Source organism: Theropithecus gelada, chromosome 20, assembly GCF_003255815.1.
Source record: "Theropithecus gelada isolate Dixy chromosome 20, Tgel_1.0, whole genome shotgun sequence".
NCBI classification, from domain to species: domain Eukaryota; kingdom Metazoa; phylum Chordata; class Mammalia; order Primates; family Cercopithecidae; genus Theropithecus; species Theropithecus gelada.
The window spans coordinates 24,895,449-24,913,013 of record NC_037688.1 but is presented as its reverse complement, the minus strand read 5'-3'; the positions used below and the strand labels follow the sequence as shown (position 1 = coordinate 24,913,013).

The 17,565-nt window shown below is 46.0% G+C and overlaps 1 protein-coding gene across 3 annotated transcripts in view; it reads right to left on the bottom strand.

Annotated features, from left to right (window-relative positions):
- C20H16orf70 (chromosome 20 C16orf70 homolog) overlaps positions 1–17,565 on the bottom strand; it is a 37,300-nt gene that overhangs the window by 11,299 nt on the left and 8,436 nt on the right. For 2 of the 3 annotated variants that reach the window (XM_025371065.1, XM_025371066.1), the window contains exons 3-9: positions 16,036–16,118; positions 11,015–11,098; positions 6,358–6,401; positions 5,174–5,253; positions 4,788–4,882; positions 3,441–3,538; positions 3,239–3,351 (exon numbers count right to left, since the gene is read on the bottom strand). In XM_025371065.1, the coding sequence (XP_025226850.1) occupies positions 3,239–3,351; positions 3,441–3,538; positions 4,788–4,882; positions 5,174–5,253; positions 6,358–6,401; positions 11,015–11,098; positions 16,036–16,118 (597 nt within the window). The remainder of the gene's footprint in view (positions 1–3,238; positions 3,352–3,440; positions 3,539–4,787; positions 4,883–5,173; positions 5,254–6,357; positions 6,402–11,014; positions 11,099–16,035; positions 16,119–17,565) is intronic. The other variant, XM_025371067.1, reaches the window with a different exon arrangement.

Genomic DNA, 17,565 nt, shown 5'->3' with positions numbered 1-17,565 from the left:
TTAATGACCCTGGTCCTTGACCACCCTGCTGTTTCAAGCAGTGATCCTCTTGGGCAAAAACATACTAAATCACTTGACCTTGCTGTCACATCTCAATTCTCTCAAAAACCATGGCTCATGCTGGGCGCGGTGGCTCACACCTGTAATCCCAGCACTTTGGGAGGCTGAGGCGGACAGATCACTTGATGTCAGGAGTTTGAAACTAGCCTGGTCAATATGGTGCAACCCCATCTCTACTAAAAATACAGAAATTAGCCTGGCGTGGTGGTACACGTCTGTAATCCCAGATACTTGGGAAGCTGAGGCATGAGAATTGCTTGAACCCAGAAGGTAGAGGTTGCAGTGAGCTGAGATCGTGCCACTGCACTCTAGCCTCAAAAAATAACAACGACAACAACAAAAAACCCCAAAACCACAGCTCAAGTGTGATACTCCTTTAAGTAGCTGTTCTGTCTTGGCTAGAAAATCACATTTTAAGAAATTCTTAACCTGGAGGTTGTGAACTATCTAATCATTCACAGAAGTGGGCTCAGAGTTTATATACCAGATTCTTAATAATTAAGACCCATTTGGGAGGCTGAGGTGGGAGGACCGCTTAAGGCTAGGAGTTTGAGACCAGCCTGGGCAACACAGGGAGACCACATGTCTACAAAAAAATAGAATTAACTGAGTGTGGTGGTGATGTGCGCCTGTAGTCCCAGTTTCTTTGGAGGCTGAGGCAGGAGGATTCCTTGTACCCAGGAGTTAAAGGCTGCACTTAGCTATGATGGTGCCACCGCATTCCAGCTTGGGTGACAGCGGGAGACCATGTCTCAAATAAAGAAAAAAGCAGCAAAAAACCCCCCCCAAAAAACAAACAAACAAAAATGCCTCAGAGACTGATGCAGGAAAACAAATGCTGGTTGGTTAGGCTATGAGCTCCATGAAGGTTCTCAGCTATCTTTATGGGAACAAACTCCACACTGAAGCTCCCAGTCCCGTTAAGCACAATTCACAACCAAAAGCAGCCGACATTGGCCACGCATGGGAAAGTCACAAAATGAGGCATGGATCCTGGAGAGACCAGCTACTGAAGGTGACAACTCTTTTTTTCTTTTTTTTGTAAGATGGGGTTTCGCTCTTGTTGCCCAGGCTAGAGTGCAATGGCGCTATCTCGGCTCACTGCAACCTCCGCCTTCCAGGTTCAAGCGATTCTCCCATCTCAGCCTTCTGAGTAGCTGGGATTACAGGCGCGCATTAACACGCCTGGCTAATTTTTGTATTTTTAGTAGATGGGGTTTCATCATATTGGTCAGGCTGGTCTTGAACTCCTGACCTCAGGTAATCGGCCTGCCTTGGCCACCCAAAGTGCTGGGATTACAGGCATAAGCCACCGCGCTTGGCCAACCCTGTCTTTTCGTTGTTGTTGTTGTTGCTCATGGTTGGCAAAACTCTTGACAAAGTGTGGCCAAACCACAATTCAACAAGTCCCGTCTGCTTGCCTACGTTGAGAACTTAGCATTAAGGGTAGAAAAAGGGAGCCAGGCATGGTGGTGCGTGCCTGTAGCCTACTCAGGAGGTTAAGGCAGGATTGCTTGAGTCCAGGAGTTCAAGGCCACAGTATTCCACTGCAGCACACAGGCCTCGGCAATACAGGGAGAAAAGCTGGGTGTAGCGGCTTGCACCTGTAATCCCAGCACTTTGGAAAGCCAAGGAGGGAGGATTGATTGAGCCCGGGAGTTCAAGACCATTCTGGGTAACACAGAAAGACCCATCTCTACATACACAAAAATTAACTGGGCATGGTAGCACGTACCTATGGTCCTAGCTACTTGGGAGGCTTAGGTGAGATCACTTGAGCCCAGGAGTTTTGAGGCTGCAGTAAGCTATGATCACACCACTGCACTACAGCCTGGATGACAGAATGAGACCATCTCTTTTAAAACAAAACAAAACAAAAGGTAGAAAAAAGGGGAGAGCTGGCCAGGTGCGGTGGCTCATGCCTGTAATCCAGCACTTTGGGAGGCCAAGGCGGGTGGATCATGAGATCAGGAGTTCGAGACCAGACCAACATGGTAAAACCCCGTCTCTACTAAAAATACAAAAATTAGCTGGGTGTGGTAATGCGCGCCTGTAATCCCAGCTACTTGGAAGGCTGAGGCAGGAGAATCGCTTGAATCTGGGAGGCAGAGGTTGCAGTGAGCTGAGATCGCACCACTGCACTCTAGCCTCAGTGACAGAGCAAGACACTGTCTCAAAAAAAAGAAAAAAAGGGGGCCAGGCGCGGTGGCTCAAGCCTGTAATCCCAGCACTTTGGGAGGCCGAGACGGGCGGATCAAGAGGCCAGGAGATCGAGACCATCCTAACACGGTGAAACCCCGTCTCTACTAAAAAAATACAAAAAACTAGTCGGGCGAGATGGCGGGCGCCTGTAGTCCCAGCTACTCGGGAGGCTGAGGCAGGAGAATGGTGGGAACCCGGGAGGCGGAGCTTGCAGTGAGCTGAGATCTGGCCACTGCGCTCCAGCCTGGGCGACAGAGCGAGACTCCGCCTCAAAAAAAAAAAAAAAAAAAAAAAAAAGAAAAAGAAAAAAAGGAAAAAAGGGAGAGTAGTAGCACTGCAACCCACAGGATGCATCTTCAGGAAACACTTGGGAACTGCCACGAAGCTATATAAGCACACAGCAGGCCTATGTGCATGCTGAGAGAAGCAGTGCTGTTGCTTATTAAGATTTGCTAATTAAAAACTATGTCCAGTCCCTTGATAAAACTAAACAAAAGCTTTAACCATAAACATCTGCATAATTTGCCTTCTACCAACTATGTGGCAATGGACTGTATGCTTTTGTTCCCCTAAAATTCATATGTTGAAATCCTAACCCCCAAAGTGATGGTATTAGGAGGGGAGGGCTTTGGGAGGTGATTACATTATGGAAGCAGAGACCTCAGGATTGAGATCAGTGCCATTACAAAACAGACTCCACGGAGTTAGCTAGCCCCTTGCACCATATGAGGAAGTCTCTTCTATGAACTAGACTGCAGGTGCATCCAGATACTGAATCTGCCAGTGCTTTGATCTTGGACTTCCCAGCCTCCAGAACTGTAAGAAATACATTTCTGTTGTTTAGCAGCCACTCAGTTTATGGTATTTTGTTACAGCAGCCTGAATGGACTAAGACACATCCTAAATACATGGGATTTTAGACTGTCTCAACATAGGTATAATGGGGAATGTACCAACCTCAAAGCCAGTCACTGACCTGCAGCAAGTAGCCGAAGTCGTAAACCTGCAGGTCCAGTTCCATCTCGAAGAACATCTACACTCTCAGCATACACATTGCCCAGGAAACAGCTCAGAGGCATTATGGGAGCCCTGGGGACAGGCACAGAATGAGCAGAGGCTTGGTTCTTTCTCCTAGGCAGCCCAGGCCTTAGAATGAAACTCATGCTCCTTACACTTACTTGGTATCCTGTAGGCTGTTGCCACTGTAGATATACATTCGTTTTACAGTTGCTCCATGGGGTATCTGGAGAGAAGCCAGGCCATGGGCAAAATTGGGCTGCAAACAAAGGTCAAGAGTTTTACTTAGGGCACTACAGGTCATGGGACTCAGGCTCTGGTCTTCCCTGTCACTCATGGTCTTCAAGAGCTGCTCAGGTCAAAGGGTCAAAGCACATCCTCAAACCTGGCTCTCTGGCTCTGGGTCAGTAAACTCCCCAAAACCATGCAAGTCCACCTTTAATTCTGCTTGGTTTTCCTTTCCTTTTCTTTTGTTGCCCAGGCTGGAGTACAGTGGCATGATCTCAGCTCACTGCAACCTCCACCTCCCGAGTTCAAGTGATTCTCCTGCCTCAGCTTCCCGAGTAGCTAGGACTATAAGCATGCACCACCACAACTGGCTAATTTTTTGAGATGGAGTCTTGCTCTGTCACCTAGGCTAGAGTGCAGTGGCACAATCTCGGCTCACTGTAAGCTCCGCCTCCCAGGTTCATGCCATTCTCCTGCCTCAGCCTCCTGAGTAGCTGGGACTACAGACGCCCGCTACCATGCCCAGCTAATTTTTTCGTATTTTTAGTAGAGACAGAGTTTCACCATGTTAGCCAGGATGGTCTCGATCTCCTGACCTCATGATCCGCCCACTTCGGCCTCCCAAAGTGCTGGGATTACAGGCGTGAGCCACTGCGCCCGGCCTTTTTTTTTTTTTTTTTTAATATTTTTGGTAGAGACAGGGTTTCACCATGTTGGCCAAGCTGGTCTCCAACTCCTGACCTCAAGTGATCCTCCCGCCTTGGCCTCCCAAAGTGCTGAGATTACAAGCGTGAGCCACCACATCCAGTCAGTTTTCCTTTTCTTCATAGGGGAAAATGCAGAAATGCTTCCTTAATTAAAATAAGCATTATGAAAGCTTATCATTTTCACAGCCCTAAGAATGAATGAAATGTCTGCAAAAATAAAGGTAATTGAAAATCCAGAGGATGAAATCTCCAGATTCTAGGTAACCAGGAAAACTGCTGATTAGGAGTTTGAAAATAAGGAATGAATGAACTTATCTCTGAAAAGTGAGCCTGACCTCACTCCATGGTGGCAAATATCCTCTTCCTGGGAATGCCAGCCTGAGCATTGTTCTTCCTCTGTCAGTCCCACCCACTCTGCCCCTTCCTTGTCCCGTAAAGAGCTCAAATACATGGAAACCAAAGGAAGTCTGCCTATCTAATACCCACTCCTCTATCCCCATCCCATGACACCGTCTGCTGAGCCATACCACACAGACACTGGGCAACAAACACCAGGGGACAGGAAGGGCTAACCTCATACTTTGGAGCCTCGGTCCATGAGTCTAACTGAAAAGAGAAAGACAGTCCTCTGAAGTTGAGATGGAAGAGCTGCTCAGCGGAGTTGTACACTGTTGGGGGTGGGGGAGAAGAAAATAACATGGTTGACTGGCATCTGAAATGGCTAACATAAACCAGCCTGGCAGGGAGTGATGACTGACAACACCTTCCTTGTGGCTTATTTCTGAACTGACCTACTGAGTTGAAAACAAGGGGGAGGATCTTTCCTTCACACCCAAGTGCCAACCCCACAATCCTATGGGAGCCTGACTCCAGCAAGTGGGGTGGGATGGCACTACTGGGCAGGTTTATTGCTATGAACTGCCACTGATGACCAGAGGAATCAGATGGACTTGGCTTACCTCCAGGATGGGTTGCGCCAAAAGACTGGTCAATCTGTTCAATGGTAGGAGCTATGGCCTGAGAATTAAAATGCACGCCACTGAAAAACAAAAATATTTTTTAATACTAGGCTTCACAAGATGGGCTCACAGATCATGTGAGATGATAGTAGCTGGGAGAGTTATTTTTAAGATGCAGGCAGGTGAGTCTCTAATTATATCAAAATACAAAGTTTAATTAGAGAACTTTTAAATAAGAGAATGAGGTCAGGAGAAGGTCAATTCTCATGAGGCTGATACACACAGTTGATCCTCTGGGGCTTTAAGACACCAGTGACTCTTAAGAAGAGGGTAGAGAAGAGAAGCCACCAGACTCTGAGGTATGAAAGCCCCAGTAAAACTAAAAGACAACCAGAACCTGCAGGGGCCAGTGGTACCACACATTTGCTTGTCTACTCCTCTATCAGCAAAACTGCCTGAGCCTGCCCCAGGAATCAGGTCCTCTTCACACCCTCAAAAAGGGAAAGGGAAGCCAGTTAAGGAGACTTACTGAAAGGAGTATTCTATTGCTTGAACCCAGGAGGCAGAGGCTGCAGTGAGCCGAGATGGCGCCACTGCACTCCAGCCTGGGCGACAGAGAGAGACTCCGTCTCAAAAAAAAAAAAAAAAAAGAAAGAGTATTCTAGATTTTTAGATGGGGCATGCTGCCTTGCCATAATGGAGGATCAACAACTTTGGATTGTGCATGTCATTCCCGCTGTAATTCTAAAAAGTACATTAGAGCTCTAAAATGGTGGTCTCTTTGGCATTCTCTTCAGCATAGGATTTGGAGTCAGACCTATCTGGTTTGTACCACCTCTATTACTCATGAAAACATGAAAAGAGGTGATAAGAGAGGCTGTCAGGGGGAGGGCAGCTATGACCGAGGAGACTGTCATATCACCTCTGAGCTGAGGTCTGGCTTTGTTGAGTGGATTAAGTTAGATGACATATACGTGAAGTGTTAAACACATCACGTATTCTTAATGAGGTTTACTTCTCTTCTCCAGGAAACTGAGCAGGCTTGAAGGTTGCCTCAGGAAATCATGGCACCAGGCTATAATTCACATCTGTGACAGATGTGAATCTTTACTAACTTAACGAAGGTAGTATATATGGACTGTCTATACCAAGTGTGACATATACCAGCAGGGGAGAAAACTTACCAATATTTTAACTTTACTTTAGTCAAATCATACACTTCGATCACCTAAAAAAAAGTTTAAGAGTTGTCAATGCTCTGAAGGTGATGAGAGACTAAAAACAATTAAAAATACATTTATAGAATAACTAGTAAAAAAAAAAATCTATTACTAATAGAAATTTTATGGAAGCACTGCATGTTGTCTTTTGTTCTCATTTAAAATTTTTAAAAAAACTTTTTGTAGAGATAGAATCCTAGCAAAACTAAAAGACTATGTTGCCCAGGCTGGTCTCAAACTCCTGGGTTCATATGATTCTCCTGTTTTAGCCTTCCAAAGTGCTGGGATTACAAGCATGAGCCACCACGACAGTCCTTTGTTCTCATTTTGAAACTGAGGAGAAAACACACAGCATAACCTCCTCGCCCTCTCCTAGAGGACTGCTCAACAGATGTCCATGGATGCTCTGGGTCAAGGCTCTTACATGCAATCCACTCCTGGGTCAGGCTGGAGCACACACCACCCTATAGGACAATGATCTCTTCCACAGACATGAAGCTTGTTAAGGCTCTGCTTTGGACACTAAGCTCCCTTCCTCCCATCTCATACTTTGCTGCATTTTAAAACCCAGGTCAGGTTGCTTTTGAAAATAGCTTATTTTCACTGGGCACGGTGGCTCACACTTGTAATCCTAGCACTTTGGGAGGCCCAGGTGGGTGGATCACATGAGGTCAGGAGTTCCAGACCAGCCTGACCAACATGGTGAAACCCTGTCTCTACTAAAAATACAAAAATGAGCTGGGTGTGGTGGCACACGCCTGTAATCCCAGCTACTCAGGAGGCTGAGGCAGGAGAACTGCTTGAACCCGAGAGTTGGAGCTTGCAGTGAGCCGAGATCACGCCACTTGCCCTCCAGCCTGTGCGACAGAGTGAGATGGATGGATGGATGGATGGAAGGATGGCAGGGAGGGAGGGAGGGAGGAAGGAAGGAAGCTTATTTTGAAGTTGATTTTGTTTACAAAACAAAAAGATGGAGGGGGAGGTCTATCCCGTTAGAAAGCAAGCCATAATATTTGTCACACAAGTGTGACAGTATTCAGTTATGTCCCTGATGAAGAGGATCTGGTTGAAACAAGAAAGCCTCAGGACCTTTGTGAAGCTTGCTCTTTAACGGGTTCAGCCTCAGATGAAATTCAAAGAACTCAGGGCAGGGCAGAGATAAAGGAAAAGGCATCACCTAACACTCCGCCATCAGTGGTGCCAAGTAATAAGCACTATGAAATCCTCCATGCAATGGTGTCAAGGGTTTGGCAACCAGCAGCACAAGTAGGGGCTCAGAGCACCATCTACCATCCTCCAGCTGGGAGGTTTGGCTCTCATTGTGGAGACACAAGCAGAGCTGGCTCAATATGTTTGTCCTGCCAATCTGACCCTGATTGTGGAAGAGGCTGTGGGGCATTATATGCAGGAATATCTGGCACTGCCACAGAAACTGAGACATAATAGATAGTAGGTTCACTTTTGGCCAGAGACCCTATCCCTAACTTTATTTAGAGACCACAACACTGAACCAAATTGGAAACTTCTTGCCTACAATGTAGCTCTTTTGATCCTATCTGCTAGAAAGAACTGCTCCCTCTGCTAGGCCATCACAGCACTGGAATGAACCCTTTCCTCCCTACTTGTGTATTCTATTAACTGGTCCACTAAGTTAAGCCCCTTGAGGGACTCGTTAATTTGCATAGGGAAGGTGTTCAATTCATGTTAGGCAATTCTGCCTGGTGTGAAGCTTGAAAGCATGAAAAGAAGTGCCAGGAGGGGCTGTGGAAGGAAGGGCAGGGGAACAGCTATGATTCAGAAGATAGCCACTGTCCCCTTCAGAATATCTGGGCATGGGAGTATACCATGCCAAACTGGCATGCCATTTTACTGAGGCTTGTCTAGCAGAGGGCCTCTACCTTCAGCCAGAAGGCTCATAGCAGGCGCAGGCACTCACCTCCCTCACTTCTATCCCTACAGCTGGCCAATCATCCCCCAAAGCTTCCCACCACCCGCCCTGTGCAAGTGAGCCTGCACGATATTCCTCCTGTATCACTGGCACCCCACCTGCCAACAGCCATATGGATCCAACACATATAGGTGCTTCAACCCTGCCTGATCAACAGGAAAAGAGTGGGCCAGAGCTAATCACAGGGCACAAAGCAGTACTTGTGGCAATGGACCCAGAGTGCTGGCCACCCTGGAGTCCTTCATGTCACCAGGAGCATCAATAAGCAGATTTAATCTCTTGGAGCTTGCTGTACTACAGGGACAAGCCCCTGGGAAGGTTAAAACCCATAATTTTCCACCTCTGGGCTACAGAAGCTCCTGATTTCCCCAGAGGGGATGAGATGTGGCAGCAGCCAAGATAAAAATGGAAAAGACAGGTGGCTGTAAAGGTTGTGACTTATAAAGCCTCATTCCACAGGGCTGTCTCTCTTAGGCTTGAGGCAGGGGGTGGGGAGCAACTGTAGGAGGCAGCATCAGAAGAGGCGGATTCTCAAGGTGTTGGATGGAAGGGCAGGAAGACAGGTCAGGTCACGCTGGTGCCAACCAAAAACATCTGGGTGATTACTTGCTCAGTTTCCAGAAGACTCAGGCAGGACCCCAGTCCCTCCTTCATGGGGATCCCACAGAAAGCAGAAGAGGATTGCCGGTTTGATTTTATCTCCTTTCCTATCTAAAGGTACTTCCCATTCCTCACACTTCTGTACATTTCTTCAGCTTTTCTCATTTATTTCCCAGACCCATCAACAGAGCCTAAGTGGTCAGCTACCACATATTGTCAATATTGAGTTAAAAGCCTGGCATCAGGTAGCCTACTTATCCTCTCTGTCCCTCGGTTGTCTTGCTAGTAAACAGTTCCTACTCACAGGCGTGTTAGGATTAAATTAGAAAATGCGTGTGAAACACCCAGCCATGTGCCTAATATGTACTAAGCACTCACTAAACATATGACATTGTCTTCACCATGCTGTGATTCTATGGGCTGCTGGCCATCCCTTTTGTTGCCCATTTAGGTTACTTCCAGCTTCTCATTACCATGAAATGCCATTACCTTCCCCCAGTGTTTCTGGGTTACATTTTCTAAAGTGGACTTTTACCAAGTCAAAGGGAAATGACTACTTGTAAAGGCATTTCCATGTTACTAGATTAATTTCCCCCCAATTAGTGATTATGCCATATTGATGATCATCCTCTGCCCTTTCCCAGTGTGGAACTTCTGGCCATGAAGACAGGATAGAATGAGGAATTCTAATTCCACATACTGATTTTCTTTCCACATTCTGTTTTCTCTCCTTAGCAGTTCACTTGTGACATGGATGATGAGAACTGGGAAGTACCCAAGTCTTTTGGAAAGGCTACTCCGTAACCCAAGGACAACAACTCTGGCATGCCACTGCCCAGGGCCCATTCAACCTCATGACTTTGAGGCATGACTCTGGTGTCACATGGCTAACCTGTGAGGCCCAGGCATTTATAAACAGAGTATATTATAAACAGACTGGGCTGGGTACGGTGGCTCACGCCTGTAATCCCAACACTTTGGGAGGCCAAGGCGGGTGGATCATGAGGTCAAGAGATCGAGACCAGCCTGGCCAACATGGTGAAACCCTGTCTCTACGAAAAACACAAAAAATTAGCCGAGCGTGGTGGCACGCACCTGTAGTCCCAGCTACTCAGGAGGCTGAGGCAGGAGAATTGCTTAAACCTGGGAGGCAGAGGTTGTAGTGAGCCAAGATTGCCCCACTGCATGCCAGCCTGGGCAACAGAGTGAGACTCTGTCTCAAAAAAAAAAAAAAAGACTGGGCTGGGCGCGGGGGCTCATGCCTGTAATCCCAGCACTTTGGGAGGCTGAGGCGGGCAGATCACAAGGTCAAGAGTTTGAGACCAGCCTGGTCAACATGGTGAAACCCCGTCTCTACTAAAAATACAAAAAATTAGCCAGGTGTGGTGGTGTGCACCTGTAGTCCCAGTTACTCAGGAGGCTGAGGCAGAAGATTGCTTGAACCCAGGAGGTGGAGGTTGCAGTGAGCCAAGATTGAGCCACTGCACTCCAGCCTGGGTGAAAGAGCTAGACCTCATCTCAAACAAAACAAAATAAAACAAAAAAATAGACTGGACTGAAACAGGTATTAGCAAATTGCACTCAAATGCCAATTAAGATAGCCCCACATATTAGTAAGTTGTTTTATTACATTTCCTCCTCAGGGTTAAAGAATCAACTCATTGCTGGTGTTGTTAACCCAAGCCCCAGCATTCTAGGAAGAACAGTTTCCATTTTCTAACCAAGTTACAGTGTTTGACAAAAGAATAAAGTAAAACTATCTTGTTTTCCTGGACATGAAAGCCCCTTCCCCACAGCATGTTTCCCAAATCTTCAACACTCTTTCACCTTCCCCTCTGGAGCCTGGGAAAGCAGCTCTTCCCAGCCTCTTTTTGACCATCCCAACCACTTCCATTTTCCCTCTTTTTAGGGGAACGGGCACAGCTTCAGTTCCCTACATTGTAGTGATCTCTGAACTAAAGAAGTCCACACCTACTTATAAGTTTTTGAAACATCTCACAATAGCACATACTAATCAGCTCCAGAAAGACTGGCCCAGCTGGACATGAAACATTAGTTGTCATTTATAGTTACCTTAAGTCTCTGATTGAAAGCATCAAACAGTAGTTTGATCCCGTCCTGAGTCAGGTTAAGAATGAGGTCATGGCTTAGAGGAGACTACAAAACAAAAATAAAACACATTCTGAGTAACTGATTTATTCACCGAACACCTACTGAAAGCCTTACAATATAAATGCAACACACAGGGAATATCTAAGTGCAGGCAGTCCCTCTCTCCTCCAGCTAATGATGCTTGGAAACCAGAAAAAAACTGCTGCATGAATACATGGTGTTTTTTACTTCTAGCCTGCAGCTGCTGTTTCTTAATATCGGATGAAAAGAGCCTCTCCCTTCTGGGCTTGAGTAAAAATACCTGGGAAAAGGGACAAAGTTATATGAGTATACAGGTCATTTTCCTTTCAGGATCCAGGGTCCACATATGCAGTATGAAGTTCATTGCCATCGAACCTACAGAGCAGTTGGTGAGGAATACACGTCATGTGAAAAGGCCTAGTCCAGGATCTAAACTCAGTAGATACTGCTTACGCCTATCAGCTGAACCTACATCCATTCACACTCGGGCTGTTCGTACCATCCACAGGCAACACATTTTTATTCTTTGATGGTTTAGATCAAATTCTAGGACAAAGAAATATACTGTCATCTGATTATGAGATGACCCTCTTATCCCTCTTCTCTCTCCCACCAACCTCCCATCCCATTTCATATGTGCTTCTTCCTGAAAAGCCTAAATCTAAGATCTAAAGAGTCACATTTCTGCATTTGCCCCCTCTGAATCCTGGGGAAGGGGAGTAGCAGAACAAAGCAGTGAATAGAACCCTGGTGACCTTAGGTAACTCTCAAAACTTCTCTAAGCTCTGGTTTCTTCATAGGAATACCTTCATCCCTTCCCTCCAGGGTTGCTAGGAGGACAGAGACAGTAGGTCAGAAAGCACCTAGCCCAATACCGAGCACACAGCACTCTCCTCTTGTGCCTGCCCCATCTGCGTGCTTCTGGTCCAATTCAATTAATTCAAGGATTCAATGTCTGAAGATTCTCCACAGCCCTGATCGAGGCTGCCCAATAGTAGAAAGAAAAACACCATCTAAAACCCCACCCTTCTTTAACACATAGCTGCTCAAAATATTTAGTTTCTTTCTTTTTTTTTTTTAGATGGAGTATTGCTCTGTTGCCCAGGCTGGAGTGCAGTGGTACAATCTCACTCACTGCAAGTTCCGCCTCCTGGGTTCACGCCATTCTCCCGCCTCCGCCGCCTGAGTAGCTGAGACTACAGGCGCCCGCCACCACGGCCGGCTAATTTTTTTGTATTTTTAGTAGAGACGGGGTTTCACTGTGTTAGCCAGGATGGTCTCGATCTCATGACCTCGTGATCCACCCGCCTCGGCCTCCCAAAGTGCTGGGATTACAGGTGTGAGCCACTGCGCCCAGCCAAAAGTTTAGTTTCTTTATAGAGCTTCTCAAGTTAGACAAAGTGAATGATGGAGATATGGCTATCAGAGACAAAGACACAGGCTGGAAGGCCACAAGTCACTGCTAGTGTTGGCCTTATTGGAGAAATTCTCTCCTAAGAGTCTTTTGGGATTAGTGCAGGTTGCTTCCTTCCATCCCAATGATCCCCACAAGGCAGCAGGCCCAGGTAGTACCATCATGCTTGACAAAAACTAAAGGAAGAATGTTATAATTTTCTAGGTCTATATGAATGTCTAAACCATTAGGTCTCAAGCAAGATAATGGAACAATGAACTCTGACCTTGGATTACCAGTATCAACCCAGAACACAAAGTTCCATTTTGGAGAGAGCCATTCCATGGAAGTAAGCAGAGTGAAGCAACATTTTAGTCTCTCAGGAATCTTGCTTGGAGGAGGAATGTGCCAGGATCTGGATTTTCCTATACTTTCCCAAGATCTGATCTTTTTTTTTCCCCTGGCATTGTTATAATTCAGGACATAACCTAGCAATTTTCAAAAGCAATCAAATTACTCTCAGAGTCAATGTTTTATTAAACTTTATATCTCTAAAACCAAAATACACATGTACTATGTGGCATTTAAGCAGGTTCTTCCAGTAACCTAGCTGTCCTCCATATGAAGCAGTTCAGAAAAAGCATCTGCTACTAGTTAATACCTTATCCCTCTAAGAAAGATGGGATGTACTTGACATTTCATTTCCAAGGTGTGATTTGCATACAGACAAGAAGATATTTCTGAAACGTTTAATGCAGACAAAATGTTTTCTGCATTTGGGAAACAAAGAGACAAATGGGTAAGGAAGGGAAGAAAGTAGGCAGAAGAAGAGAACAGGACTCAAATTTAAGAAGCATCACATTGGTTCGGTGCGGTGGCTCATGCCAGCACTTTGGGAGGCCGCGGCAGGTGGAATGCTTAAGGCCAGGAGTTTGAGACCAGCCTGGCCAACATGATGAAACCGCATCTCTGCTAAAAATACAAAAATTAGCCAGGCATGGTGGCATATGCCTATAATCGCAGGTACTCAGGAGGCTGAGGCAGGAGAATTGCTTGAGCCTGGGAGGTGGAAGTTGCACTGAGCCGAGATCGTGACACTGCACTCCAGCCTGGGTGACACAGCGAGACTCTGTCTCAAAAACAAACAAACCCAAAGATTATTCTATTATCAAGAAACTATACTGTTTTACAGAAAGATAACTAGATTACTTATTAATATGCCACAACTCTCATGAATTACAAATGAGAAAAGCAGAGATCTAAATCAGGATTCAGACTCAAAATCCCCCTTTTTTTTTTTTTGAGACAGGGTCTTGCTGTGTCACCTAGGCTGAAGTGCAATGACACAATCATACCTCACTGCTCATAATCCTCCCACCTCAGCCTCCTGAATAGCCAGGATTATAGGCGTGCGCCATCACTCCAGGTTAATTTTTAGTTTTTAATTTTTTGTAGAGATGGGGAATTACTATGTTGCCTTGGCTGGTCTCAAACTCTTGGACTCAAGCAATCTTCCTGCCTCGGCCCTCCCAAAGTGTTGGGGTTAGTGGTGTGAGCCACGGTGCCTGGTCAAACCCATATTTGCTAATGTGTTAAAGTTGTTTAGAAGATATTGGGGGAAATCAGCTTAATGCTAGCACTGTTTATACCCAAATATTGGAATAACAAACGATGGTGGTGATATAAGAAATAAATTTTGGTGAAAACCCCGTCTCTACTGAAAATACAAAAAATTAGCTGGGCGCGGTGGCGGGCGCCTGTAGTCCCAGCTACTCGGGAGGCTGAGGCAAGAGAATGGCACCAACCCAGGAGGCGGAGCTTGCAGTGAGCCGAGATCACACCACTGCACTCCAGCCTGGGCGACAGAGTGAAGACTCCGCCTCAAAAAAGAAAAAAGAAAAAAATTTTGGCCGGTCATGGTGGCTCACGCCTGTAATCCCAGCACTTTGGGAGGCCGAGGTGGGAGGATCACTTGAGTTCAGGAGTTTGAGACCAGCCTGGAAAACATAGTAAGACCCCATCTCTACAAAATATAAAAATAAATTAGCCAGACATGGTGGCATGAACCTGTGGTCCCAGCTACTCAGGAGGCTGAGGTGGGAGGATCACTTGAGCCTAGGGGATTGAGGGTGCAGTGAGTTGTGATCGTGTCACTATATTCTAGTCTGGGTGACAAAGCAAGATACTGTCTCAAAAAAAGTAAAATACCTTTTCTTAAAAGTTAAATAGGCCAGGCGTGGTGGCTCACGCCTGTAATCCCAGTACTTTGGGAGGCCAAGGCGGGTGGATCAACTGAGGTTGGGAGTTTGAGATCAGCCTGACCAACATGGAGAAACCCTGTCTCTACTAAAAATACAAAATTAGCGGGGGCATGGTGGCACATGCCTGTAATCCCAGCTACTCAGGAGGCTGAGGCAGGAGAATCGCTTGAACTCAGGAGGTGAAGGTTGAGGTGAACTGAGATTGCGCCATTGCACTCCAGCCTGGGCAACAAGAGCAAAACTCTGTCTCAAAAAAAAAAAAAAAAAAAAAAAAAAGGTAAATAAATAAATAAAATTAATGAGAATCCACTTTGGCATTGAGAATTCACACTGGTTCAAGAAACCTTGCGCACTCCTACAAGTCCCCTGTTCTGTCACAGGCACCACATGAATACTCAAGCACTTGCTTGGAGACTAAGCATGTGTTCTCTCAGATCCCTCACATGAGGGTCTCACTAGGCTGGTAGAGGGGTACAACATGGCAGAATGTAATCTCTGGGTATAGGTAACAGGCTCAATTCTGACTCTGCTCCAAGCCAAACTGAGAAGCCTCTCAGAAATTTTGCCCACCTATAATTTATAACATTCTTCATGTCAGAAATAAGCTGTCATTTGTTTGCTTTAGGATCTGAAACTAATTGGAACAAATAGAACTGAAATAATCAAACTAGTATTCAAAGGGTCTCAGAGAAGTCATTGAGGACATCCTTTAGCCTCTGTAGGCTCAAAAGTATTCCCTGAGGCTTGTGACACATAGGACACCACAAAGGCTGTTCAACATGGCGGCACATGGTCTGTGTCACAGAACTGCAGATTTCGGAGAGTCCAGTGGTGGGAAGACTACACTTTGAGAGAGATAAAGGGGTGAATTATATCTGTTTCCTTTCAAATCTGGTATGCTGTGCTCGCTAGAGATCTGCACTACAACAATCCTGAACACAAACTAACCAACAAAGCAGAAAAGACAATTTTAAACACGGAAGTGGACGGTAAGCACCCTAAAAGACCAGCGACAGCCTCTGAAGCAACCTACCACTGAAAAGTCCCTGTTTAAGGGCCTGTAGGCAAGTTGAGCACAGGTAAAACACAGGTTCAATTATTACTGCTCTTCCAAACCTAGCTGCACTAGATAATCAAGAGCAAAAGTTTCAGAATCAAAGAAAAGGTACTTGATAACTGGCTGGTGCTAGAGATCTCCCATTCGAACACAGCTATCCTTGCCAGTCAGCCTTTCCCAAAGCATCAGCTCTGGAAGTGACTCACTGCCGAGGGATGCTATTTCAATAAACAAATCAGCCACCACTCACCTGTTCACTGTAGAGAACCTGGACGTTTTTGATGATGCGACAGTGCTTCTGAAGAATGGCTACTGCCTGAGCCAGAGGCATTCCTGAAATAAAGCAAGAAACCTGTGTGGTTATTTTGGCTATACATTTATTGACATCTACCACTTCACTAGGCACTGGTCCCTATAGTAAAGCCTGAAGGTCTACAGATACATGAGTAAATAAGAGTTCAATAAGCAGTAAGAGCTACAATAAAGTTAAGCAGCAAGCACTAAGAGAATACTTGGACTGTGCACAGGTGTCCAACTCTTTGAATGCAAGGACTCTTTTGCTTATCTGTGGTGGTGGATATCACAAAAATCATGCATGGGCCAGGCATAGTGGCTCATGCCTGCAATCCCAGCACTTTGGGAGGCCAAGACGGGAGGATCACTTGAGGTCGGGCATTCAAGACCAGCCTAGTCAACATGGTGAAACCCCGACCTTTTGGCTTCCCTGGGCCACAATGGAAGAAGAATTGTCTTGAGTCACACATAAAAGAGACTAACACTAATGATAGTTAATAAGCTTTAAAAAAATAAAAATGTAAAATGTAAAAAAGGTCCATGCATCTTTTTTTTTTTTTTTTAAGATGGAGTTTTGCTCTGTTGCCCAGGTTGAGTGCAGTGGCATGATCTTGGATCACTGCAACCTCCGCCTCTCAGGTTCAAGCATTTCTCCTGCCTCAGCCTCCCGGGTAGCTGGGGCTGGGACTACAAGTGTAGCCACCTCACCCAGCTAACTTTTTTTTTTTTTTTTTTTTTTTTTTTACTTGGGGTCAGGAGTTCGAAACCAGCCTGGCCAACATGGTGAAACGCTGTCTCTACTAAAAATACAAAAATTAGCTGAGCGTGGTGGTACACGCCTATAGGACCAGCTACTCAGAAGGCTGAGGCAGGAGAATCACTTGAACCTGGAAGGCAGAGGTGGCAGTGAACCAAGATCATGCCATTGCACCCCCAGCCTAGGCGACAGATCGAGACTCTGTCTCAAAAAAAAAAAAAAAAAAAAAAATTGTGACAGGGGCTGGGTGCAGTGGCTCACGCGAACCTGTAATCCCAGCACTTTGGGAGGCCAAGGTGGGTGGATCGCTTAAGCTCAGCAGTTCGAGACCAGCCTGGGCAACAGGATGAAACGCTGTCTCTACAAAAAATCAAAAAAATTAGCCAGGCAGCCGGGCACAGTGGCTCACGCCTGTAATCCCAGCACTTTGGGAGGCCGAGGCGGGCAGATCACAAGGTCAGGAGATCCAGACCATCCTGGCTAACATGGCGAAACCCTGTCTCTACTGAAAAAAACAAACAAACAGAAAAAAAACAAAAACAAAAAATTAGCCGGGCGTGGTGGTGGGTGCCTGTAGTCCTGTAGCTACTTGGGAGGCTGAGACAGCAGAATGGCATGAACCTGGGAGGCAGAGCTTGCAGTGAGCCAAGATTGCACCACTGCACTCCAGCCTGGGTTACAGAGTGAGACTCTACCTCAAAAAAAAAAAAAAAAAAAAAAAAAAAAAAA